Source organism: Aspergillus novofumigatus (genome assembly GCF_002847465.1).
Source record: "Aspergillus novofumigatus IBT 16806 chromosome Unknown P174scaffold_8, whole genome shotgun sequence".
Taxonomy (NCBI): domain Eukaryota; kingdom Fungi; phylum Ascomycota; class Eurotiomycetes; order Eurotiales; family Aspergillaceae; genus Aspergillus; species Aspergillus novofumigatus.
Genome location: NW_020194281.1, coordinates 1,496,801 through 1,521,333, shown reverse-complemented (window position 1 = coordinate 1,521,333; position 24,533 = coordinate 1,496,801). Strand labels below are relative to the sequence as shown.

General features: G+C 49.9%; 10 protein-coding genes across 10 annotated transcripts; 8 read left to right on the top strand and 2 right to left on the bottom strand.

The window, feature by feature from the left end:
* Positions 1–303: 303 nt before the first annotated feature.
* Positions 304–908, top strand: P174DRAFT_445347 (cytidine deaminase family protein). The gene has a single exon (XM_024828314.1). The coding sequence runs from the start codon at positions 353–355 to the stop codon at positions 737–739; it is 387 nt and encodes a 128-aa protein (XP_024679021.1). The 5' UTR covers positions 304–352; the 3' UTR covers positions 740–908.
* Positions 909–928: 20 nt separating this feature from the next.
* On the bottom strand, positions 929–2,295 carry P174DRAFT_445346 (FAD-dependent oxidoreductase). The gene has a single exon (XM_024828313.1). The coding sequence runs from the start codon at positions 2,262–2,264 to the stop codon at positions 1,041–1,043; it is 1,224 nt and encodes a 407-aa protein (XP_024679020.1). The 5' UTR covers positions 2,265–2,295; the 3' UTR covers positions 929–1,040.
* Positions 2,296–4,397: 2,102 nt separating this feature from the next.
* On the top strand, positions 4,398–5,588 carry P174DRAFT_395992 (cysteine-rich secreted protein). Its single transcript, XM_024823714.1, has 2 exons — positions 4,398–4,945; positions 5,009–5,588. The coding sequence occupies exons 1-2, from the start codon at positions 4,438–4,440 to the stop codon at positions 5,530–5,532; spliced, it is 1,032 nt and encodes a 343-aa protein (XP_024679019.1). The 5' UTR covers positions 4,398–4,437; the 3' UTR covers positions 5,533–5,588.
* A 556-nt stretch (positions 5,589–6,144) lies between these two features.
* P174DRAFT_515520 (glycoside hydrolase 5 family protein) lies at positions 6,145–7,366 on the top strand (the record flags this gene model as incomplete). Its single annotated transcript, XM_024832194.1, has 3 exons — positions 6,145–6,826; positions 6,904–7,189; positions 7,231–7,366. 3 exons carry the CDS (start codon positions 6,145–6,147, stop codon positions 7,340–7,342), a joined length of 1,080 nt encoding a protein of 359 aa, XP_024679018.1. The 3' UTR covers positions 7,343–7,366.
* Positions 7,367–8,465: 1,099 nt separating this feature from the next.
* P174DRAFT_445344 (proline permease PrnB) lies at positions 8,466–10,583 on the top strand. The gene is made up of 2 exons (XM_024828312.1): positions 8,466–9,610; positions 9,652–10,583. The coding sequence occupies exons 1-2, from the start codon at positions 8,871–8,873 to the stop codon at positions 10,517–10,519; spliced, it is 1,608 nt and encodes a 535-aa protein (XP_024679017.1). The 5' UTR covers positions 8,466–8,870; the 3' UTR covers positions 10,520–10,583.
* Positions 10,584–14,818: 4,235 nt separating this feature from the next.
* P174DRAFT_434798 (uncharacterized protein) lies at positions 14,819–15,841 on the top strand (the record flags this gene model as incomplete). The annotated part of the gene is made up of 1 exon (XM_024825895.1): positions 14,819–15,841. One exon carries the CDS (start codon positions 14,819–14,821, stop codon positions 15,839–15,841), a length of 1,023 nt encoding a protein of 340 aa, XP_024679016.1.
* A 912-nt stretch (positions 15,842–16,753) lies between these two features.
* On the bottom strand, positions 16,754–18,628 carry P174DRAFT_507136 (uncharacterized protein). Its single transcript, XM_024831355.1, has 3 exons — positions 18,128–18,628; positions 17,158–18,061; positions 16,754–17,102 (listed from the first exon to the last, which is right to left on the bottom strand). The coding sequence occupies exons 1-3, from the start codon at positions 18,482–18,484 to the stop codon at positions 16,969–16,971; spliced, it is 1,395 nt and encodes a 464-aa protein (XP_024679015.1). The 5' UTR covers positions 18,485–18,628; the 3' UTR covers positions 16,754–16,968.
* Positions 18,629–19,056: 428 nt separating this feature from the next.
* Positions 19,057–19,761, top strand: P174DRAFT_463845 (uncharacterized protein; the record flags this gene model as incomplete). The annotated part of the gene is made up of 1 exon (XM_024830325.1): positions 19,057–19,761. The coding sequence occupies one exon, from the start codon at positions 19,057–19,059 to the stop codon at positions 19,759–19,761; it is 705 nt and encodes a 234-aa protein (XP_024679014.1).
* Positions 19,762–21,467: 1,706 nt separating this feature from the next.
* Positions 21,468–21,857, top strand: P174DRAFT_341499 (uncharacterized protein; the record flags this gene model as incomplete). Its single annotated transcript, XM_024821704.1, has 1 exon — positions 21,468–21,857. A coding segment is annotated over one exon (390 nt), but the record flags the coding sequence as incomplete, so codon positions are not given.
* Positions 21,858–21,859: 2 nt separating this feature from the next.
* P174DRAFT_445341 (uncharacterized protein) lies at positions 21,860–22,711 on the top strand. The gene is made up of 2 exons (XM_024828311.1): positions 21,860–22,612; positions 22,666–22,711. Exon 1 carries the CDS (start codon positions 21,897–21,899, stop codon positions 22,344–22,346), a length of 450 nt encoding a protein of 149 aa, XP_024679012.1. The 5' UTR covers positions 21,860–21,896; the 3' UTR covers positions 22,347–22,612; positions 22,666–22,711.
* The last annotated feature ends 1,822 nt before the right edge of the window (positions 22,712–24,533 follow it).

Sequence of the window (24,533 nt, the reverse complement as noted above, 5' to 3'; positions counted from 1 at the left end):
TCCAAAAGCCCTCCACATGGAGCGCATATAGTCGAGTGACTGTATGTCACCGCATATATTATTACGTATTGCCCACTACAAATCAATCCTCATAGTAGGATATTAAAATAATTTTATACACTAGGATAATCTTCTCTCTTTTTATATATGTATATAGATATAATTCAACCTCAGTACTATATGATATTTGATTATTTGCTTAGTGGAGCGCCGGCTTTCCCAATCCGGAGCCCGCCACCAACGACAAACGACTTATAAGAAGCCCCTCCCCCCATCTGATATCAGTACACATAATCCATAACACGCTATTACCTTTCATTCTTTAATCAGCCTCTACAACCACCTACGAATCATGCCCCTCACACCCGAGGAAACCGCCCTCGTCGACTCCGCCACCTCAATTATAACCAGCATCCCTGTGTCGGACACCTACAGCGTCGCCAGCGCCGCGCGATCAATCGACGGACGCATCTTCACCGGTGTCAACGTCTTTCACTTTACCGGCGGGCCCTGCGCCGAGCTCGTCGTTCTAGGTTCTGCTGCAGCGGCCGGGGCCATGCAGTTAACGCATATCGTTGCAGTTGCGAACGAGAGCCGAGGCATCCTCAGCCCGTGTGGACGATGCCGGCAGACGCTGCTTGATTTGCATCCCGGGATCAAGGCTATTGTGCTTGATCGGGGGGAGCCAAGGGCTGTGCGTGTGGAGGAGTTGCTGCCGTTTGCGTATCTTGCGGATTGACTGGTCGATATATGGGTTGGAAAACGTCCGGTTTTGTGGGGTTGTTGCGAGAGCTTCGATATACACTGTCTATTATTCTAGCCAACCATCAATAGGGCTTCTGTGGATGCTATGATCTGGCTAGAATGTATCTACTCCACATGATGGCATAGTACGAACATGACGCCTGTTTTCGCTTTCCAAGCGGCCGTGCGATATTTCTCTTATTAAGATGATCTATGAAGTCTATGTAGCGCTATACCCCTGCTCCCCCTGATCAGATAAGTCCAAAATACTCAGATCTATCAGTTATGACAGTCCATCACTGTCCCGGTCCCATGCTCAAGAAGAACTGGGCCATACCCTTCGCTCCATCTTCCCCAAACATCATCAGTCCATTACTCAACGTCTCCGTTGCCTTCTCCTTCGCGCGCGCCACCATATCTTCTTCAAACTGCCTCAGTAACGGGTTTAGGGCGGCCTGAAACTGGCCGACATCCTGCCCAGCCTCCCACGCCTCGACAATGACCTTCGCCAGTAACAGCGCATCACACATCGCAAGGTTGACCCCCTCCCCAGCCCACGGACACATCAGATGGGCCGCGTCCCCAACGATAGTCACACCAGCCTTGTGCGCCCACGCGGCCCCAATCGACAGCATATACAGCGGTTTGGCATCAACCGCCCCATCAAGCCGCTCAACGCTGTCATCGCACGCAACACCAACAGCAACCAACTCCTTCACTGAGTCACCAAACCTTCCCAGCAGAGCCTCGTCACTGAGTAACTGCTCCTTCGTGACACTGCCCACTCGCATCCCCTCCCCATCAAACCGCTCATCCGCCGTGAGAAAGACATACACGCGCGCTGAGTCCCTCGGTCCCCGATGCGTAATCACCCCATGCCGCAGCCCAAGCGACAAGAAACTCCCTCGCCCAATCAGCGCCGCCAGACGAGGGTACCGCGTGCTGATATTCTCGATCGTCAGCGTGATACTTTGGATTCCTGCATAGTGCGGTTTGATATCCGTTAGGAGAGCGCGGACCGCTGACCACGCGCCGTCTGCGCCAATGACGAGGTCGAATGTCTGCTTCCCCTGGGACCCGAAATCTAGCTCTGTTTCTGTGCTGACGCCGGTAATCCTCGCAGAGAGAAGCTTGTGCCCCCATTTGATGCAGTGTTCAGGTACTTTTGTGGCCAGAATAGCCAGCAGAGCGTGCCGCGCAATTTCAGGGCGATCACTTGGTCGGTTATTGCCGTCGTTGTCATCGCTGTAGAGGATATTCCCGTCTTTATCAGCCACTCTTTGCGTCTCGGCGCAGTCGCCGGTGTGCTTGAGGAATTCGTCGTATAACCCGCATTCGCGGATGGCGGCGAGGCCGGACCCTTCGTGGAGATCGAGCATACCGGATGGTTTTGATAGTTCTTCGGCTGTTGGTTGCTGGCGCAGCTCGAAGATGGTGAATGGGATGGCGTGTTTGTGGAGGAGGGCGCCTAGAGTTAGGCCGCCGGGGCCGGCGCCGATGATGGCGATTCCGGGGGACATCATATGAATGGATGATGGGATCAGAAGAGATTGTTATTCTTTTTACTCTATTGCGAAGGTAAGAGTCGGGAGGCTGTCGAGATGACGCTTTTTATATCTTGGCTAAATGTGTAGCTCGGGGTTTACTAACTCCCGAGCGCGGTTTGCTAAGTCCCATCTTCCCATTAACAGTGATCAATGACTATTAGCAGCTTTGTAAGTCCGAAGCAAACCATGAGCGACCGTCTAAAGTCTGTACGAGAAGTTGTGTTAAAGGTAGAATCAAAGCAGTGCAATAGATTCACACCTTCCTTACAAGAATGCAGAATACAGAAGGTCAAAGTAACCACCTTTATAAATCATTCTAACCGGCTCAACATTCTCCGTCACACTAAGATCAGAGAGTATGTTAACGGCATTGCTCGCAGAAAACCTCATACATATTAACACCCCTCTACGGAAGAGTATCTCCCATCCTGAGAAGTTATGCTCTGACTTCAGCTCATTAGGACCTTCAGGTACTTCATATAATAACATTGGTTGATGCTCCACTTGCCGTCACCTTGACTTATTGACTACTGTAAGTTCTGGCCCTCTTGGGCGAACTATAGCTAAACTAATGTAGGTTATGTAGTTGTAGCAAACACTAATATAGTGGAATATCATATAGTAGTACCTAGTATAGTTGTAACTTCTATATCGATCTAGAGACTATATGTGGACAGATATGGGCGCACCAACAGTACTGCGTTTTCGAATTATATATACCGGAGTATGGCATTTGATATCCACTCTACGTGACGAGTTGATATCTGAATACATGCTATTGAATATCATGACGGCAGGGACAGTAGATAATACATGCAGCAACAATAGAAAAAGAAGATGGTTCCTTTTGAACAGAGTACAAACCACTGTATTAATGTTTGCTAGCTGCCATCTACCTGGTCTATATTAACTCAACTATAGTTCTCCAGGATGAAAGGAACCAATCCCGCCGAGGTTCGCCGTACTTTTATCAAGCTGCCAATGCCGATCATCTGGTCGCCGACACTCGGTGACCTGTCAATCTAGCCATGTCTCCGATGACCTGCAGAGACACTTTCCCCGCATCCGGAGCTGAAGTCTTGACATGGACATGGAAATTGGAACGACAAAGATCCACCCAAGGCAACCATTGATTGCAGCAGATCAACCTCCTCTTGCCAAGCACGATGTTCACAACTTCCAAGGATTGAATGCAGATACGCAGGCACACAGGAATAAGCTGAGTCTCGAAGTCGAACACCTGCTCCATGCGCTAGGATAAATACGAGGTGGCATCTGCAGAATGACCGATCCTGACTGAGACACCTGCGGGAAATGGAAGATGACCGTAGCTGGAGCTTGCAGCCTTGCACTCGTCCTGGCAATTGGTGCTGATTGGATCCATGGGAGGACAGAGACAAGGCAGAGATATGCAAGAAGTGGCTGGCTGAGAGCTGACAGCTGTGAGGCTAGCCATCGTCACACTCGTTGAGACATCAGAAGCCAGGGTATTGAAGGATTGTTTGTATCCCTCTGATACTGTACGCTGAGTGAATAAGGATGCATGTCCTATGTCTAGCATCACACCATATACTAATCAAGAGCAATTGATACCTCAAGTGCCAAACATCATGATGCAAGCTTGTTGTGACATCAGATACCTCCACAAAGGCAAATTGCACAAGACGGACCAGCCCGGATTGAAACTGTATGTGATCCGTCAACCGGTCACACTGCATGCCATTCATGCAGTGTTAAGTCCTCTGCGGAGCTCCCGCTCCGTCAGTTCTACTCCTGACCAGTTAGATGTGGATTTGACAGGAGATCAGCTACCTCTGTCCTGGATGGTCGACCAGCTGATCACTGAACACCATGATCGAATTGCCCCCTGAGCCTATCATGGCCGGATCATCGTAGCTGATGGGCGTCAGGAAGGGCTGAGGAGTGGCTGGCTAAGATGTCACAAGTCCTCAGGAGACGAGTTGCCATTAGGTAACGGCGCTTCGAGGTATCAAGGCATCATGGCTCCTAGCAGCTGCAAGTACACAAAGAGCAGTGCTCGAAAGACATAAAAAGGGAGCAAAACCCCACGGCCAGAACCCTCTCACTCATCACAGACCAAAACACAATACATCCTGTTCCAGCTTTAGTCTAGCAACCTCTCATCATGAAGACCCTCGCTCTCACTCTGGTTACCCTGCTCCTGCAGGCCCCTCCCCTCCAAGCCAAGATGTACCGCCAAAACGTCCTCACCTTCGAGGTGAGCCCTGACGCACGCATCACCGGCCAGAAAATCGAATACAACGATCCAGACTGCGACCCAGGCATGCACTGCGTTGTGACCAAGACCTGCGCTGCCCCAGGCACCAGCCCCACCCTCAGCGCCGACAAGAAGCACTTCGCCTGCTGCATGGCCGGCCAGCAACTGCTCGGTAGCCCCGGGACGGCATTCGACTGCTGCGCCGAGGGCCATGAGCTCGCAGGCTCGGCCCAGGCAGGCTACCACTGCTGCCCGACGGGGTATTCCTTTGATGGACAGCAGTGCAAGCAGGTATGCAAGAATGGCAAGCTGCTTGTCAACGGGCAGTGTGTTTGCCCTGAGGGGATGCTCCAGGCGGAGGATGGATCCTGCCAGACTAGGACGAAGGCGATTTGCACGTCTGGACTGGAGAGTGGTGAGTCCATGGCCCCTACCTTTTTACTACCACTAGGCAAACGGTATGCTAATGGGATTCAAGGAAAATGCTACACCCTCACCGCCGAGAATGGCAACCGGCTCGGCCTCCGCAACGACGGAGTCTACTACGCCGCCCCAGACAGCATGGTTCAGCGCTACGGCAAGTTCCAGCTCTGCAGCGACGAGAAATGCACCCCCGGCCACGCCATAAACCCCTCCGACAAGACCTACATCAAGGATCTGTACGGGGATGTCGCGACGGGCGCGAACGCGGGGCAGTGGCTCAACAATGCGCAGAACGGGGCGCATATCGGGCGGACTCCGACCTTTGCCAATGCGGGCCAGTTCGTGCTAAGCAAGTGGCCCTGTGGCAAGTACTGTCTGGGTGGATTTGCTGCGGGTATTGGGCCTGCTTGTCCGGCGGAGATCCCCGCTATGACCTTTTACTCGCAGGATCCGCAGATGTGTGTGCCATATGAGTTGACCGAGGTGCCGTGTGATATCAAGGCGAATGCGAATAATTGTATTTGGAAGAATGGGGACCAGTGCTGCAATAAGGTTGACTGTACCTGGCGTCCTCTTTGAGTGAGGTCCCTGTTGTTTACGAGGTCAGCATCGGGTCTGGAAATGGTTTATGTCGTGAAATTGCTGTTTCTGTTGATTTAACATTTTGCCTGAATTACTGTTATTCATTATGATTTACGCACAATCAAGTTCTAGTTACTGTATCTCTCTGACATCAGGCCTCGGAATTTGCTGGGAGACGGCCATTCCCTTCTTGACACGGGGGGGCATAACTCCGCGTGGCTGAAGAGTCTTGGTGCCTGTCGATCCTTGCGGGGAATCTCCATATCATCAAACAAATGGACTCCATTAATATGGATAAATAATCTGGAGAAGAGCTAGTCTTGCCGATTGAAGGATTATCAATGCCGAAAGTCCACCAATCCATACATGCAAGAGTGGCGTCCACCATTCCGCATCCATCACGGACACAGCTTACGATGATCTATTGGAAAGCTCCGTTCCATTCAACTTCTAGCAAAGTCAATTAATCTTGAGAAATATGCCGAATCGAACACGGGGAGACGGGAATCGGGCCGTCGCAGAGCCTGGCCCTGAGCCTAGCCATCAACTATTTAACTTGACTTCTCCACGCGTCTGATGTCCTGATCAACCACAAGCACAAACCACAAGATGAAGTTCTCCCTCCTCACCGTGGCTAGCCTCCTCATGGGGCAGACGGCCCTGGCCGCCCTCAGCGCAAAGAAATTCGCCAGCACATCAGACCTCCAGTTCACCATCGACGGCAAAACAGGCTACTTCGCCGGCTCCAACTCGTACTGGATCGGGTTCCTGACCAACAACGTGGACGTCGACCTCGTCTTCGACCACATGAAAGAATCCGGGCTCAAGATCCTGCGCGTCTGGGGCTTCAACGACGTCAACACCGTCCCCGGCCAGGGGACAGTATACTACCAGCTGCACGCGAACGGGAAATCAACCATCAACACGGGCGCGGACGGACTGCAGAGGCTGGATTATGTGGTCCACTCGGCGGAGAAGCGCGGCATCAAGCTCATTATCAACTTTGTGAATAACTGGGATGACTATGGCGGGATGAACGCGTATGTCAAGGCGTATGGCGAGACGGACCATAATGCGTTTTACTCCAACGAGAACATCCAGAAGGCGTATAGGCAGTATGTCAAGGCTGTGGTGTCGCGGTATACGAACTCCCCTGCGGTGTTTGCGTGGGAGCTGGCCAATGAGCCTCGGTGCAAGGGGTGTGATACCGAGGTGTTGTACGAGTGGATCAAGTCGACGAGCGAGTACATCAAGAAGTTAGATAAGCGGCATATGGTCTGCATTGGCGATGGTTTGTCTCCTCTCGTTTACCATATAACCATCTCCACACTCCGTTGGACAAAAGGACAAACACTGACAAAGGCTTAGAGGGCTTCGGCCTCGACCTCCTCTCCGACGGCAGCTACCCCTACACCTACGTCGAAGGCAGCAACTTCACGCGCAACCTCGCCCTGCCCACCATCGACTTTGGAACCTTCCACCTGTACCCGGACAGCTGGGGGACCACCCACGAATGGGGCAATGGCTGGGTGCAATCGCACGGCGCCGCATGCAAGGCCGCCGGCAAGCCCTGTCTGTTTGAGGAGTACGGCGTTACCTCCAACCACTGCGCGCTCGAGACGCCCTGGCAGAAGACCTCGTTGAATACGACGGGGTGTCAGGGGATTTGTACTGGCAGTACGGGGATACCCTGAGCACGGGACAGTCGCCGAATGATGGCAATACGATTTATTATGGCACGGATGAGTTCAAGTGTATTGTGAAGGATCATGTGGCGGCTATCAAGGCAAAGCAGGGGTGGGTTTAGGGGCGCCGTTGACTAGTATGTCAGATTTAGAGGCCGTTATCACCAAGAGTGAAGGTGCATTATTCTACCGAAGCCAACCCAGGCAACGATAGAGAACCAGTATTATAGGTATCGGAGATAGTGCTTGCCTTTTTACTGGCCTGAGTTGCTATCAACTACATAATACATCACATCCATCAGATCTGGCCCAGTAATTGGGCCAGAGCGAATTAGAGCATAACTTATTCGAGACATTTGTGAGCATAGCAGACGACATGACTATGGCTACATAGGTCGATTGCCAGTAATGTACCCGTTCATCGTACAAGGAATTGATCGCAGCCTCTACTCCGTATAGTATCCACACACCTCAACCGCCATTTCCTCACTGCTAAGACAAGGTTATCCTCGGAGTTTGTGTCCGTAACTGTGGCGACTATTCCAGACAAGCCACTGAACTCTGTACCACTCTGCAGTACGGCTGTAATATCGCACGATCTCTCTAACGTCGATATGTTATCAGATGGCATATCTCAGATGAGGTAATAACGGTAAGGCCTAGTCATATTCTCCAAAGATAAGCATCATATTGAAGGAATATAAGCGGTCCCAATGATGAGACAGCCTTGCAGCCACAGATTTCCGGCCCGGTGCCGGTCCGGTTAGATGCGGCGTGTGGCTTATTCAAGGGAACAAGGCTGATGACAGCTGGATTTCATGGTTCATGGCTGAGAGGAAAACTTTGACAAAAGGTTAAGAGTCAAGTAGCTGAGTGTGTGCATGTAAATTGTAAAGATGATATGATTTCTAGATTTCAAGTGAGTGGAGAGCTGATGCTGATGCTCTCCACTGTGCTCCGTACAATGGTGTTTCTATTAGGTAAAATCTGGGGAGATGGGTCTTTCCCCAGATCATATGATCTGGTAGTTTCTATTTACTGAATAGGGTCTATGCAGATTGACATACAGATCTACATTATCTGCAATGTCCTGTACGTCAACTGCATGCACTGCAGAACCATCTACAGTCCCCTATTCTATCTGATATTCTTCTCCTAGCTAATATTATCTGTTAATGTGCGCTCGCTAATCAAGGAATCAGCCACAAAGATAAATTGCCCCCTACAGCCAAACACTAATCTACTTCCAGCCTAGTGTGGCTTTAAATGCCTCGTGTTTTCTCCTTCCAGCCAATTAACTTGTCTTCCACTCCCCGCATCCATGTCCTTATCAGCTGTATGCACCAATAACGGGCCGTCCTTGAATCCTGCGTGTCACCGTTCCGGGTGCGGGGGAGCCGGTGAGAAAGAACGAAAGAAAAAAAGAGAGAGAGAGAGAGGGAGATTTATCTATCGGGATGATCTCGTGTCTCGTGTCTCATGGGAGGCCGTTGCACGGACTTATTACCATGATAGCTCGATAACCGACCTCGGGTCGCCAGAAAATTCCTACTTAACCTCCCCCGTCCCCCGGTCTATCCTCCCCCAGTCAGTTTCTTTTCTTTCCATCTTCCCTTCCTTGTACACCAAGAAAGCAAGGATCAAGGAAAAATGGCGGAAGAAAAACCCACTGCCGCTGCGGCCCACTACCATGACCACGACGCCGAGGCCAACGTCAAGCATGGCACCATCCAGGCCATGGTCGAGCGCGACCTCCTGGACGAACGCTACAAAATCACCGAGCGCGGATTGAAAAACCGGCATGTACAGCTGATGGCGCTGGGTGGTACCATCGGAACGGGTCTGTTTGTCGGATCGGGACAGGCGCTCGCCATCGGTGGTCCTCTGTCGCTGCTGCTCGGGTACATCTTCATTTCCGTCCTGGTATATGCGCTGGTGACGGGGATGGCAGAGATTGGCGCCTATCTGCCCGTGCATGGAGGGACCATGAGTTACCACGGGTTCCGCTATGTGTCGCGCAGCATGGGTTTCGCCATGGGGTATCTATACTGGTATTCGCTGGGGATTCTGGTGCCGTACGAGATTGTCGCCGCGTCCATGGTCATCGATTACTGGCACCCCGGCGTGCACATCGCCGTGTGGATCTCCATCATGCTGGTCATCATTGTGCTGCTCAACTTCATGCCGGTCAAGGCCTACGGCGAAACCGAGTTCTGGTTCGCCGGCATCAAGATCATCACTCTGATCGGCCTGCTGATCCTCTCCTTCATCCTCTTCTGGGGCGGCGGGCCCAATCGCCAACGCCTCGGCTTCCACTACTGGAAGGACCCCGGCCCCATGAACGAGTATTTGGTGCACGGTGACGCTGGCCGCTTCGTCGGCCTGCTACAGTGCATCGTCAAGAGCGCCATCGCCTTCATCTTCGCCCCAGAACTGATCATCATCTCCGGCGGCGAGATGGAGTCCCCCGCCGCAACGTCCCCACCGCCGCCCGCCGCTACATCTACCGGCTTGTCTTCTTCTACATCTTCGGCGCCCTCGCCATCGGCGTCATCTGCTCCTCCAAAGCCAAGCAAATCACCTCCGGCAACGGCGACGCCTCCTCCTCCCCCTGGGTCGTGGCCATCCACAACGCCGGCATCCCCGTCCTCGACAGCATCGTCAACGCCGCCATTCTGACGTCGGCCTGGTCCGCCGGCAATTCTTTCTTGTACATGTCCTCCCGCTCGCTATACTCCCTCGCCGTCTCCGGCAACGCCCCCAGCGTCTTCAAGGCCTGCAACCGCTGGGGCGTCCCCTACATGGCCGTCGGCGTCTCCGCGCTGTTCTCCTTGCTGGCCTACCTCGCCGTCGGCAGCGGCTCCAACACCGTCTTCAACTGGCTCATCAACTTCACCAATACCTCCGGCTTCATCTCCTGGATCTGCTGCAGCATTGTGTACTTCCGGTTCGACAAGGCCTGCAAGGTCCAGGGCATCGAGAAGCCGTATACCTCCAAGCTGCAGCCCTACGGGATGATCGTGGGGCTTGTTGGTGCCACCTTCCTCGCGCTGATTAATGGGTTTACCGTCTTCTTCCCGTCCGAGTGGTCTGTGAGTGACTTCTTCACGGCGTATATTGGTATTCCGGCTTTCCTGGTGTTGTATCTTGGTCACAGGTTGATCTTCCGGGAGGATCCGTGGGCGTGGCGCAGTGAGGAGGTGGATATGCAGACGGGGTTGGCGGAGATTATTGCGGCCGAGAAGCCGCCCAGGGCTAGGAATACGTGGTGGGAGAAGATGATGGTGATTGTTGAGTGATCTGCACTACAAGTGTAATTAGATTCTTATGTACTATTGACCCAGGAATATCAACGTTCTCAACCTCATATATGACAAACCGTAACCCCAACTCTCTAGTTCCTTACGATCTGGCTGACCAGAGGTATGTCTGAATGTCTCTTGCCGTCCCTCCCGATCGGTCTGCCGCCTGACTCTGAGTGATTTATGACTCTACGAGGGTAAGTGAGTCTGTGTATACCCCTGCAACGGCCGGCCGCCGGCATATCCTGCGGTATGCGTTCCGTGTACGTGCATGGGCTCAGTGGAAGGTGATTGGGGTCTCGATTCGTAATTTGGTATTGCACTCGGTTCTTCAGTGTTCTGCATGACGAGGTCTGGCTGTTCCGGAAGTGTAATACTGTAAAACTGGGAGCTACTAACATGTCTGATCCCTTTTCTATGACGATTAATTCAGGGTGCATTTAGGCGACGCGATGATACTTCCTTGTCTGGCAAGTAACATGTACTCCCTACATATATGATTATGGATGACTTGATCCTAAACCAGGAATAGCAAGGTAGGGTCTGACGGCTAGAAAATTGGAGAGATATTATCCAAGGGGGTTGATTGCCTTTCCACGAGACACGTTAGTAGACCCGTAAGTTCTTCGGAAAATGCTTGTTTATTCTAAATAGCTAATCTCAGCGTTTGCATAAGCGCTGTAGTATTCTTGCCGCCAATGGGCGATCCTCAATATATGTACAAAAGTATGCCGTAAACGCTTCTATCAAGAGTATATATACAGTATACGCAGTGCTATACAACTAATTATCTTTCGCGGCATCTGACACCGATCGGTTCAGGAATAGAGGGTTATCCGACCGAACGAGCCAAAACGCAAGTCCGCCCAGAAGCTTTTCGTCTCCTCTATATACCTCGTCTCCTCCAGCGGCACCTCCCAGTGCCTACTATGCGATTCCGCTACCCCAAGATACGGCGTCAGGGTTCGCGTCAAATTCTGTTTTGGGGTTCCCGGAAAGTGAACCAGAAGATCACCAAGGGGAAACCTGCAGATGCAGCGGCGTATCAGGATTCATATCTTTCCCGTTCGGATGTCTCATGTAGGTCGAATGGTTCCCGTATACATCATCGTCACCTTGCGCATTGTCGGGGTACGCTGAAACGCCTCTTGGGTTGCAATTTGGTCTGTGGTCTGTCAGCACCAAATCATCGTGGATAATGATTGCTCTGTATGTTATGAAACATACAGTGATTGAAAAACAGGCTCAGCAGCCCAAAGACACCAAGAAAGACCAAAAGCACGTGTCCAACAGCGTTGGACTTTAGTCACTGGCTGTCAATCCGGTACGACTTGGCCATGGTGGGATCAGACTTGCATGATGGCATTTTCCAAGAGAGTATGCGCTGCTAATCGTAAAGTGACCAGGTCCAGAAATCTGATTCGGGACCCATCGGATCATTCTGGCTGGAGTACTTAGAGAATCTTCTTCGAACTCCAGGGCTTGAGCAGGTAGTGTTGCTGCTGCATAGGTAAGGCGCCGGCTTCGCGCCGAGCCATCAACTGGGCCCAATGGTGTTGAGATGCTCAACAAGCAAGCTCATTTCGAAACAGTCCCTACTTGGCGCATCAGCCCACTGCCTGTAAGAGTTAACTAAAGCCATGGACCCGGCCTAACGGTATGGCTAGATCAGTCGCGCTTGGTCGAACATTGTGGCAAGTCTATTTTGGGTTCAGTGGTTGCAAGCAGGGTCGAGTCACCATCATCGTTTTAGTCATGTCCCCATATGGAGGGATCTGATATGGGAAGATTGGCTCAGAAGATGTTCAACAAGAGGAATGAAATCTTGCGAGATTCCCCTGGAGAGGAAATCAAGCACGTGAGGTCTTCATCGAGAGAAAAAGCCAGATAAGAGGTATCCGATTACGTGAAACACCTCATCAGGATGGTTACGTTCTAGAACAGCTGTCTCATGCCAAATCTGGCAATGAGAGATATGCGTATTCTATCGCCTAGCTGCTGGGAGCTCCACAGCTAATTCTGGCTATGTGGCTACGGAAATGCGTGGGCAGGCACCCATGCCACTGTTTTGTGGAAGACAGAGAAGCACAGGCAGGTATAACCCAGGATTCTTCTAACATAGCAACGACCATCCAGTCGTGCCTAACAGCTGGAAGGTCGACAGGAGAGAATATCAAGAAAGAAATTTAGGTCATATAATGCAAGCGTTTGTCTGTCTTAATCTTGGGAAACCCAGTTGGAAAACCAAGACTGAGGACAGAAGCTGCCGCAGAGGCCAGCCGGTCATTGCTACTGGCGAGTAGTAGAATTTCCTCCATAAGTGGATCCTCCATAAGTTCCTCCAGTAGTAGCGGAAGTGTATCCAGGTCCAGTAGTAGATCCGTCGGATCCAGTCTATACCCAGCAAGCACGCTTCAATCAACCCAGGTCGCCCCGAACATGACAGGTCGTGAGTAACTTACTCCATCTCCATTTGGCACAAGAAGAGTGGAGTCATCAATATATGACCCAGTATTCCCTCCAGATCCGGAAGATGGCTATTCCCAGTAAACAAGCTTTAATTCACGCAGATCACACAAACAGGTCATGGCGGTCACTTACATAATATCCCCCTCCATAGGTATTCGCCTATTCCGAGCAAATGGGCTTCAATTAGTCCAAGTTATATAAGCAGGATAGGGTCATGGAAGTTACTAACTCCAGAAGATCCTCCAGAAGTGGATCCTCCAGAAGAAGCGGATCCTCCTTCTCCAGTATAAGTAGATCCTCCGTAAGTAGACATAATTATGAATTAGTCATTCTCTGTTTCCTTAAATGAGTTCCTTAGTCCGTATTTCTTCTCTCAAGGACGCGTGAATAGTAAGTCGATCTTTGATTTAGTGCATCCTTTGCTTTGTGCCAGGTTTATGTAGATTCCTCTAGTGCAGGGTCGATAACTTGGTAGACAAGCCTGATCTGTAACAGTGAATCACTTGACCAACTCCGTGCAGATCAGCGCAGGTAAATTGGTGGGCCTGTCTGGATCAGAAGGCATGTATGTACATCTTGGCTTTGTTGTGTTGGCTTTTCACAGGGTAAAGAAAGAAGTCTTGACTTGAGTACACACTCTTTATCACCTATTAATTATATTTTATTCGCTGAACCACAGCCACGAGACTGTAGACCAGATTTTTAGACCAATCATACACTTGTGTTGTGAAAAGCACCTCAATGTGATTGCACCGCCCAAAAAAGCCCAATCGGTGTTAATGGAAATCAGGTCATTGGCTGATAGTGTCTTACACTGCCATCAGAGAGCACTGGCTTGATCACCACCGTGGGCTGGAGATTCAGCTCACTAGTAAATAGCCAATAAGCATCTATCTGTTGTGTCATCTGTCCTTGCGGGAACAGAAATGGGATGCTAGTGGTTGCCTTGTGTTACTTGCTTTCACAGCGCCTTGTTAACACATACAGTACCATAGCCTTTGGCCTGCATGAGCCAACGCCCAACTTCCGCAACAGATATAATCTTCGTATCATAGCTACTCAACTAGTTGCATTGCCAAGGCTGGCTCAATAAATAGTGTTCTTGGCTGCAATGATTGGTGACTGTGTGCTGAATAGTGGCACTGCTCAGGGCGAAAAGCACCGTTTAGGTGCATGTGGCCCACGCATGCCAGGGGAAAAAGCACTGAGAGGGAACAGAAGATTCTCCATGTTACTTTCATGTTCTCTCCAATATGACTCTGCTCAACGGGGCGAATTGAGCTCATCGGCCCCTTACTCGACGAACCCCCTCACGAGTTTCGTCAATGATCAATGCTATAAGAATAAGGGGGCTGGTTACTTACCACTAATAACTGATTGGTCACATTCGAGACCACATTCCCGTGGTATTTCTATGTAAACTTGGGACAACTTGCGGTCCCGGTGTTATAACCACCAAGTATCGCTGAATCAACAAGCTGACGTTAGGGCTATTTCAACCTGGCCTCTCCCACAGGGTTTTCAAACAAACGATCATAATATCCTCCTGAATTGATTCCGTTTGAACCTCATTCGTCCTGAATGCAAACTAGTCTGTACAATTTTAGCATGTTCTGATATATTAGTCTGTGAGTCAAGACATCCCTCTCCCATCAGGGGTTTTGCTGCCCACCCGCGATTCAGGTGTTAAGGTACCAACTCAGCATGTATTCATTTTTGCCTTCTACCACTGACAAAGAAAGTTTGGCTGGGTCCGTTCAGCTCGCCTTCTCAGCACTACACGCTATCCGTGTGAACTCGACGATATCATCTCCAAACAGCTAAGAGATGGGTGCGGGGCCAGCAGCCGGGTTCTGGCCGCCTAACAAACATGTTCTCATCGTGTGTTTCCTGAACGGGGGCGAATTTGAACAGAGTACGGTCAAATCCTTGGTCAGAACGCATTATAACTCGATCCCCATGCGCCTCCGCTTCAAGTTCCTATCAGAACGGGACACAAGCCCTTCCGACATTCGTATTCTATTCACAGACCATTCCAAAGCCTATATCGGACGTCAAGCCGAGGCCTACCCTGGCCAGCCCACCATGTGGCTCAATATGCACCCTAGATTGCCGACGCAGGACGCCGCTCGGGACAAGGTGCAAGCCGACGTCCTCCACGAGTTCGGGCACGCATTGGGCCTGGTACACGAGCATAAGCACCCGCAGTGCAAGGCCAAGTGGAACTACGGCCAGCTTATGGACAGGAATCGATGGGATTTGGATGTGGTGCGCCGCAACTACGACGATGATACGCATAGCGCCATCAATGCCAGATGGGACAGGGCGTACGATCCAGAGTCGATTATGCACTACGCTATCGCGAGGGGAGACACGCAAAGCGGGCTGAGGGAAGTCCCTGAGAATATTGTGCTCTCCAACGGCGACAAGGAGACGCTAGCGCGGATCTACCCATCGGTTGCCGTCGTGAAGCAACACTCCACAATGCCTAAAGAGCCTACAAAGGGCCATGAGAAGGAGAAGAGGGAGAAGAAGATAGGTCCTGAGAAGTGGAAGAAGCCCTCTCAGAAATCGTCTATCTACGGGAACGACTCTGCCGTGGTTTGCGGAGGCTATGTAAAGGTAAGTGGTAACGCGAGTGTGATGATCCATGGCGGCGGCCATGTCATCCTCTCCGGCAATAGCAATACGGTCGTCTATGGTGATAGCACGGTCTGGGCCAGCGGAAATGCCCATGTTTATGTCAACGGCGGTGGCTCTGCAAGGGTGAGTGGGAACGCCGCGGTCGAATTCACAGGCACAGCCACAGGAGAGGTCACTGGGAACGGTTCTATTCGTTGGAACGTCTGACTTTGGATTTAGGGTATATTTGTTCTATATAAGCCTTTATCTCAAACACCGAAAACAGCATATTAGACCTCCCATTTGCTTTTCAGTTAGCAGTGCCTAATGCCGGCCGGCTCGCACTCGTGTCTAGAATATCAAAACCCCTCGCCAATCAATCAACACTCCGTTAACCTGTTTAACCTGGTACAGCCTAACTAGTAGCATAATAGCTATGCGGGGTGCTTCCTCCGTCGGAAGCAAGCAAGAGTGGTCTGACGCCAGCACGCATGAAGCAGTAGATACATAGCAAACGGCGTGTTGCTATATAAATCAGCCTACAATTTAGCCCACAATTTAGCCCAAAATAATACTGGAACGCCCTTCATGTCCGCATCCCTCCGTAGATTACTCAGCTAGACTTCAATGGCTAGCTGCTTCCTCTGCATCTCTATCTCTGCCTGCCTCCAGGTGTCCGCCTATCCTGTTGCGTTCCGACCCTTATAATCGTGTGCAAACTCTGTTTGTAAATAATCTCCCCCTTATTGCTCTCTATCTAATTGAAGTGGAACTAACTATACGCCTAATAGCTCGTGCATGGTTATGCATATCGTATTGCATATCCGTTCGCTCTAGGCCTATCCTCACCAATAGACCCTCGTCCAAGGCCTGGTCCGCAGCCATCTTCCGTCACCGCGCCACGTTCCCTTCCAGACTCAATACTCAGCAGGTGACCGAACCTAAGAACCCTGACCTGCACGAGGCACCTTGTGGAGATTGAACTGTATAAGGTTAAACCGCTATTGTCGAACTCCCCCACTCCCAGTGCGATTGAGTCACCTGTAAATCCTTGAAAGACCCAATGTATATATGAACAGGATCGACCTAAAATCCCCAAAATATCTCAGGCCTCTACGATGTCTGCTCAATTATGATGTTGTGTATCAATTCGTTTAGAATCCCCTTAATGGGGAAATGGCATTCTAGACGATCTGGTTTCGTTTCACTTGCTTGCAGTTGCCGCCCAATTTGCAAGCCCCATGGACTATATACTATGCAAGATACACCCACCCCCATAATTTCCGATTGAAGGTGCTTTCCCGTGCTGACAGAGACATAGCATACTTGTTTAAGTGGGCACCAAACTATATGCACTATTTTGTCGCCTCTGTTTGCTGTTGCACGTCCTGAATCAGTTCTTGTGAAGCCGGAGACTGTGCAGTATGGCTTGTATGCATAACAACGTAGTCCTTTGGGACATGGCCCTCTAGTCCTCTCTGTAAACCGACTAAATTGTTTGCGTTAGCGTGCCTTGTACCCTAGAATATAGAGTATAAACTTACATATCAGGATATACACCCACTCCACGAGAACGGGAATCCAAGTCGCTAATGCCAGGAATTGGCCAAAGGTCCATTCTAATGCTGGGTCATTGTGTCCAACATTCTCTATGATGAGGTTTCTCATAGACAGCAGCAGTCCAATCGATGCCCACATAAGCACAAAGCAGGCAAGGGAGGTAAATGCTATCAGAGAGACTCCGTACAGGCGTAGCAAATTTGTAACCAGGCGCCAGGTTTTCGTTCGTTCTGCCTGGTTTTCTGACTCGCTTCGGCCAACACGAAACAAAACAGCAGCGGCAGCCAACAACACAGCTAGACCGACAGGAACAGCAATAAGTACATAAAACACAGGCGAGCCATACTTGCGGAACATCTTATCCACAGTCATTGGATTACAAGCTGCGCCTAGGGAGCTCTTTATTTTTGATGCAACACTAGTGCGGGATATGGCCAGTCGGATTTGAACGAGGACTAGCACATACAAGACGATGTGGACGATGCCCGCTAGCCACCGGCGGCGGCCACGATTTTTCATCAGGAGGCCAAGTATGAGGACGGGAAAAAGCGAGAAACATGAGACGATGGTGGCGAGCTGAGTGTCATATGCACTAACAGCTGAGCCGCTCCTCCAAGCCTGAACAGCCCTCTCAACGTAGATTGTAGCCCGTGCCGTTATACGCAGAGAGACTATCAGCATGGCCAAGCTCAGTACTGCAGCACTGCTCCAAAAGTTTGTGATGCTGCCACGGAAAGCGTCAAGGACTCGGGCTGCTGCAGAGATATAGCCCACTGTTTGCTTCGGAACAGGTCTTTCCTGGTACAGGCGGCTTCTCAGGTGGTGCAAACCTATTGCGACCAGAAACAGTGATACTAAAGCTGCTTCAATCAAATAGGCAATCATAACCTTTAGACAGTATATCATGCTTAGCAAGAATCCGTAAGCGACCCCTGCGGGAAACAGAAGACTCACCCCATTCCCTACAAGATCCGCATTGCCCTGGAACCCAACAGCGCCGCAGTATGCATCGTGGCAAGCCCCTTGCGCAGCTTCATACACGCTATTAAACATTTCCCCAGCACCGACTCCTCCACTTGTGTAGTTCGCCGCGATAGCTTGCCATAGTTCTACAATCTGCGGCACTGTCGGTTCAGGGGAGATGTGTGGAGGAAAAGCAGAGAGGAAAAACTGCACGGTAATCCCAAGCGGCGCATTAAGGAGACCGTTCCTCGAAATACCAGAGAAGAATTGACCGAATAGATCGCAATCGCGTGTTAAGTTGAGTTCGTCCCATGCTGGCGGCGTCCATGAGAGATTAGCCGATCCCATCACACTACCCTGTTTGTTTCGCCTACTTGACTCTCTGGAGTATGTTTCCGTCTGAAGCTTGATGAATAAATAGGACTCGGACAGACGGAGACGCCGCCTTAAAACATGCTCACTGTACTTTGTGGTTCCTTAAACTGGGGCTGGCCGTCCAGGATCCATGGTGGTTCGGAAGCTTTTAAAGGTCCTTGAACAAAAGTGAGATTTTAGTGCGAGTCCGTGCGAGGCGCTCTCGTACTTATTCGGCGCAGCACCAAGAGCATGAGGCTGAATGACAACTTCGCCTTCGACTTCCTCTAGGACAAAAGGCCCCACCAACAAACATCTCACTCCAGAGATCTCATGACATAACCTCTACCACCGTCAACTACCTTGGATCTGTGGCTTACATTCAATTCATCCAATCTACAAGCATGGGAGAAATCTCTTCCCCGCCCTCCTCGCCTGACTCATTCAATGACTTCTTCCACCATAAGTCATGGCCAGAACCATGGACCTCTGCAGACTTTCCCCCGGACGAGCCCTGGCAAGAGCGGGACCGCCGCTTTCGGAGCTATCCATGGTGGAATGCTGACATGATGGCGAGGTTCTTCGCGGAGTATTATGAGTTGATGTGGCCATGGGGCTATTTCATCTACCGGACTTGTTATGAGACTGTCTCTGAAGCTGATTGGAAGGAAGTGATGCGAAAGCTCGATGCCTGTGTTCATTGTTTCCTCCAATACCGCCGGACATTCAGCCATCCAGAACCCATCCGGCTTATTTGTGAGGGTTACAGGAATGTAGTCATCGAGGATCAAGAGCTTCTTGAGGGTGCTTCTGTCCACCAGGTCCGGCGCCTGTTTGATGATTGGATGACTTGCCATGACCAGGACGGCACTCCACGGTCGGAGTTTTGTCTGATGATTGATGATAAAGCCCTCCGGTCCATCCTCAATACCCCGGAACCTTCCGAGGATGGTAGCTTCTTGTTTGGAATAGACGCCGGCTACGTGATTCTTATTGATCGGAGGTTTCGTGAAGGCGGAAAAAGGAGTCCCGACCATGAAAATTATCAAGGATTTTTACGTCTGGACATCACTGGACTGTGGGCTTTCATGAGGCACGATTGGATTCATGACTTTTGGAGAAAAATGCCTGATATACCGCGTCCCGGCTTGATCCCATGCACTAATGGGGCCTGGACACATGTAGAGGACGAGGATGGTACAGTGGTGGCGGCGAATGCATTTTCAAGTAGGTCCAAAGTAATTGGGAAGAAGCCTCGTGCGATATCTTAAAGGCCTTGTCTAGGTTCCTTATGTCCATGCTTGGTCCAATTCAACTAGGAATTGTTGTATCTGTTGCGGACTTCCCTAGAATCAGAACCCAGTCGACCAGTCAGACATTTGATATACAAATCCCAGACCAGATCACTATTTCTCTATATCAGGGGCCAGTAACGCAGATCGAAATGGCTTGGTCATGCTCATCAACAAATTATGCGCCACAATGGCGACAATCACCCTGCCACCCTGGGTGTATCCACGCATGCATGCAGTGCGCTCGATTCATTACTCTCTTGTTCAAGACCTGAGACATCCGCACCGACTTCAAACCAAACGAGAACTGATTCAGTTCTTAATCTCTTGCCCAGAACTCCAACGCCATTCGAACATCGCCTGAGCTGCTCCTTTGCCGTTGCCAGTTACACACGAGAAATGGACAGGAGCTCACTTTGTGATACCTTCGTCTAAGATTGCTATTGAGCTCCAATACCACGGAGTTCCGAGACATAGTACCCTCGTGAGGCAATAAAGTAAGTATACAGGGCCCCTTCTTCCTGGTGGTCTGCTCTCAAGCATAGCCAGACTTAGGCACTCATCACTTGGGCCATCAAGAAGAACGATCATCTGCCGGCTTGTAAACGGATGAGCTTGCGTCCAGACAGCAAACGACTTCTCCTGGCCCAACGGCCCGAGCATAACCATTTGAGTGAGCTTCCACTGCCAGTATCGGTGTAGCGTCGGTGGCATCTTGGTTCTTGCGGTTCGGATCCCAGTCAAGGTAGGTTTATGGGACTGACAGGAAGTGCTCCGACAGCCATGCCACCAGGAACACTGGGGAAACACCTGGCTGCAGCTCCAGAGTCATTACTGGCAAATCTCCAGGTGGAATGCCAGAGGCGGTGGTCCCTCAGCACCTGTGCTACCAGTTATCGCACACGACTTCGCTTGTGGTGTGACTAAAGCGGTAGAGACACAGATAGCTGCATCAGCAGAGGCAACATGCGGCGCAATACTTTCTTCAGAAGACATTCTTGTAGGCTGTGATCTAATAAATAAAAGTTGCTCTCTTAAAACAGTCAACTTAAGATTAGGGATTTTGGATAAAACCAGCAGTCAGAAGAAGCTTGGAATAAAGGTGATCTTACATAGAGGAAAGGCACCATCAGACTCTTAAACGTGTGCGCGGTACTGAGAGCTATATTTACATGGCTTGTGCTGAAAATTCCATGGTTAACGGCATATATGGCCCCTGAAATCCGTGGCGTCAGAGAACTTTGGTCCTTGTCTAAACCTAAAGAAACTACGATCCAAGCGCCTAGTGTTTCAGTTGCGGTAAGACTAAACCCCATATTTGTGCCTAACTGACCTACTTTACCTTTTGTCTCGAATACTTTTTGCACCCCACTGTACCCCTTAAGACACACGCTTTCTTTCCCAGCCCCTACTCCGATTGCGCTAAATTGAGTTCGGTTAGGGAAACCCCACCATCTCTGGTAGATTTCTGATAGATCACCAAAATTACCGTAATTACAGTTCAGAATTTTGAGAAGCCAATTCCCGATTCTGACTCGCCGAACCTTTGATCGTCTTACCCTGCTTTACTACCATCGATACCTACGTTTGGCCCTTCTCTACCACTAGGGATGGAGAGTACCGCACAGCCATCCGGAGATGCGGACGAAAATATGCGCCTGGCGGTGGAACGATTCCGCACCAAGATGGAGGCCTCCAATCGGCAATTTCTTCAGGACCGAATGGACGAGATTGAAGCAATGAATCTCTCCACCGAGGAGGAGAAACTGGAGGAGATGCGCGTCTACTGGCCTGGTCTAGGAGTCAAGTGCAAGGATCCTTGGATGGCGACCGCTCCAGCAGAAACTGTCCGTCAGTCTTTGGAGGAGGGAAATGTCACCCGATTAGCTGATGTCAGAACGCTATACCATCAGCATATGGATGGAGTCAGCCCGCCAAACTTGTTGACAGATGAGTGGTGCCGGATGTTTTTGGACACCGTTCAAACTGTGTGTAATGAGGTGGCCTTTCGAAATGAAGAGGACGACGATTTCGAAGTCCCACCCTGCCATGATTTGGCTCTCTTTCTCAAGTACGCCAGTAGGGTCGAGGATCCGGACTTTCGCTACGCAGGCATGGCCCCTTTTGAACCGCCTGGAGCTTATTCTGAAGAGACGTCTGATATCTCCAAGGACCGAGAAGATCTGATAAGAGATCTGCATCGCTATTATCTTTGCAAAGAAGCCTTCCTGGAAGCCTATACGCATGATGATTTGGAAGTGCGAGTCGGCTTCCAAACCGGAATTGGTGTCAAGCATAAAATGAGCGGGCACGATACATGGTACAGCATGTATCTTTACTGTCGACGGGATGTGGAAGACTCTGATCAGAGCCACAAGGACTGGGCGTGGCGAGTGGTCGTTTCCCATGCCACAATTGTGGATAACCCCATGACGGTTTACGGGCAGAAGCCAAGATTTGACTCTATCGTCGAGTTTCTGGACTGGTACAGTAGCTGGCTGGAACATTTAGACATGGGTCAGGTTCGGGAGGATATCGCTCTAAATTGTAGTGAGGAACGGTGAACGGTTCGTTCCTCAGGAGTGGATGGATGGACACTGCATGAGCTTTTGAGACAAATATGTCGTATGATGACACCAAGCCTTCTTGATGTTCGCGTCAAGAAGCCGGCTCGATGATAGCCTATGCCCGATTGCATATCAACGGTGGAGAGAGCAGCAGCCAAATGCCGAAGATAAACAATAGAACAGGGAACACGCAGTCCAAAAGCGAAGTAAAAGAAGCGAGATTTCCTATCCACGCTTTGGCTAGTTTCGGGAAATACCTACAACTGAGAAACAAACAGCTGTCAGTAGTCAAACTGGCTCTTTCTGGATTACAGACCTTCTTTCTAGATCCAAGCAGATGAGGGTCTCTGCATTTTCATGTACTGGTTGGTCTGGGTTTAGTGGTTACTTAGCTGGTAATCTCAGCTTTGATAACTGCGCTACAGCCTCCCGCACGGGAAATTCTAGCACGGGAAAAAGTATACCCTGCGGCAGCTCTTGGAGGTACAACTTGCATAATCACAATGCCTACGCACCCCGCCGTTCTGCTCGGGTTGTCAGAATATGGGCTTTCCAGTAGCACCTCGCCCTAATCCCTTCAACACTGGAGGTATATAGACTCTAAGCCTCAGCTCCTCCTCAACCTTAACCACAGGCGGATCTGTAGAGAAGGCTCAAGACGTTACTAATTGTGAGCCAGAGGATGCCCGTTCCAGATATTATAATTATTAGACACAAAACCTTAGGTGATATAAAGACTGAGATAATAAGCCCACTAGATAATTAATCCACCATAGACCGTGATTGAAAGACGGAAATCTAGGAAAGATAAAAAGCCAACAGCTACAAGCCAATCGTGAGCCTATGACAGAGGTCTTTATCACTTTAATTCCTCTACTCAAACTTTAATATACCATGCAATAGACACTAATGTTTCTTCATCTATTATAAGCTCCCATTGAATTTCATGGAATTCGTATTTGGTTCATCCTCAATCGCGGCCTCAACCTGGAGTTAGCTTGCGCAGATTCGATCTTTGGCCACAAGCGCTCTCTATTTGTAGTTGTGCCACAGAGGAGGCACATTTCCTTCCGAATCTTTAAATCAGCGTTATCCTGAGTTTCCGGAAGTAATAAACTAGCCCTCAGGCAGGCAGTAGCATGATGGTTAAATGCCAGGGACTAGGAATATAAGTAATAGGGGAAAACTAAATAGCATTAGCTGTGGTGGTAAATCTATTAGGTGTGTGATTATTATATGTAACACTAAGGCCATTGGGTGTTAGTTAGACTTGCAAAATAGCATTAAGTGTAGCCATTTTTGGCTGCTGGCTTACTATTTCACTGTTAAATATAGTATAGTCTATTAGTGCTATTTTTAGACTAATTAAGATAAAGATTATTGTTATAGATGCTAGTACGGAGTATCTCCAGTCTTATTACTTACTTATTTCTTAAGAAATATTTTTCTTTTATTAATAAAGTATAGGTCTATAAGAAGCCTTAAATACTACATTTAACAATGAAACAGTTAGCCAGCAGCTAAAAACAGCTACACTTGACGCCATTTTGTGAGTCCAACTAACACGCGGCGTCCTTGGCTTATATGCAATAATCACATGCCTAGCAGGATTTAACACCACAGCCTAACGCTGTTTGGTTTTCCCCTGTTGCTTGTGTTCCTGGTCCCTGATGTTCAGCCATCATGCTGCCGCCCACCTGAGGGCTGGTCCATCGCTCAACCATACCTCATTTTTCGGCTCCCCTCACGACCATCTTGTTCGCTCCGATTCTATAAAGACCATAATGACCATGGCGCCCTCATACTTCTCTCCCATCACTTTTGAACCACTTATATTCACACCACCCACAAATCTATCTCTCACTGCCCTTTTCTAAACAGCTAGAGAAGCTTAACTCCTATCGTCCTTAACCTTTATTATATTTAAGCAACCCTTTCCCCCGCGCCCTTTGGCCTGCCATGCAGTACTCACCTCAGCCAACCAGGTCTAATAATAACAGCAGCACGAGCAGTGATATCCTAAATGTCTCCTTATATAGTTAGAGGGCAAGACATAGATTGTACGGATTAGGCAGTAGATAATCCAAGTGGGTAAAGAAAATTTTTTTGAGACACAACCCATCATTTCCTTAGGGTCCATCAACATGTTGTGATATGACATAATAAACAAGCAACAAGGCAGTA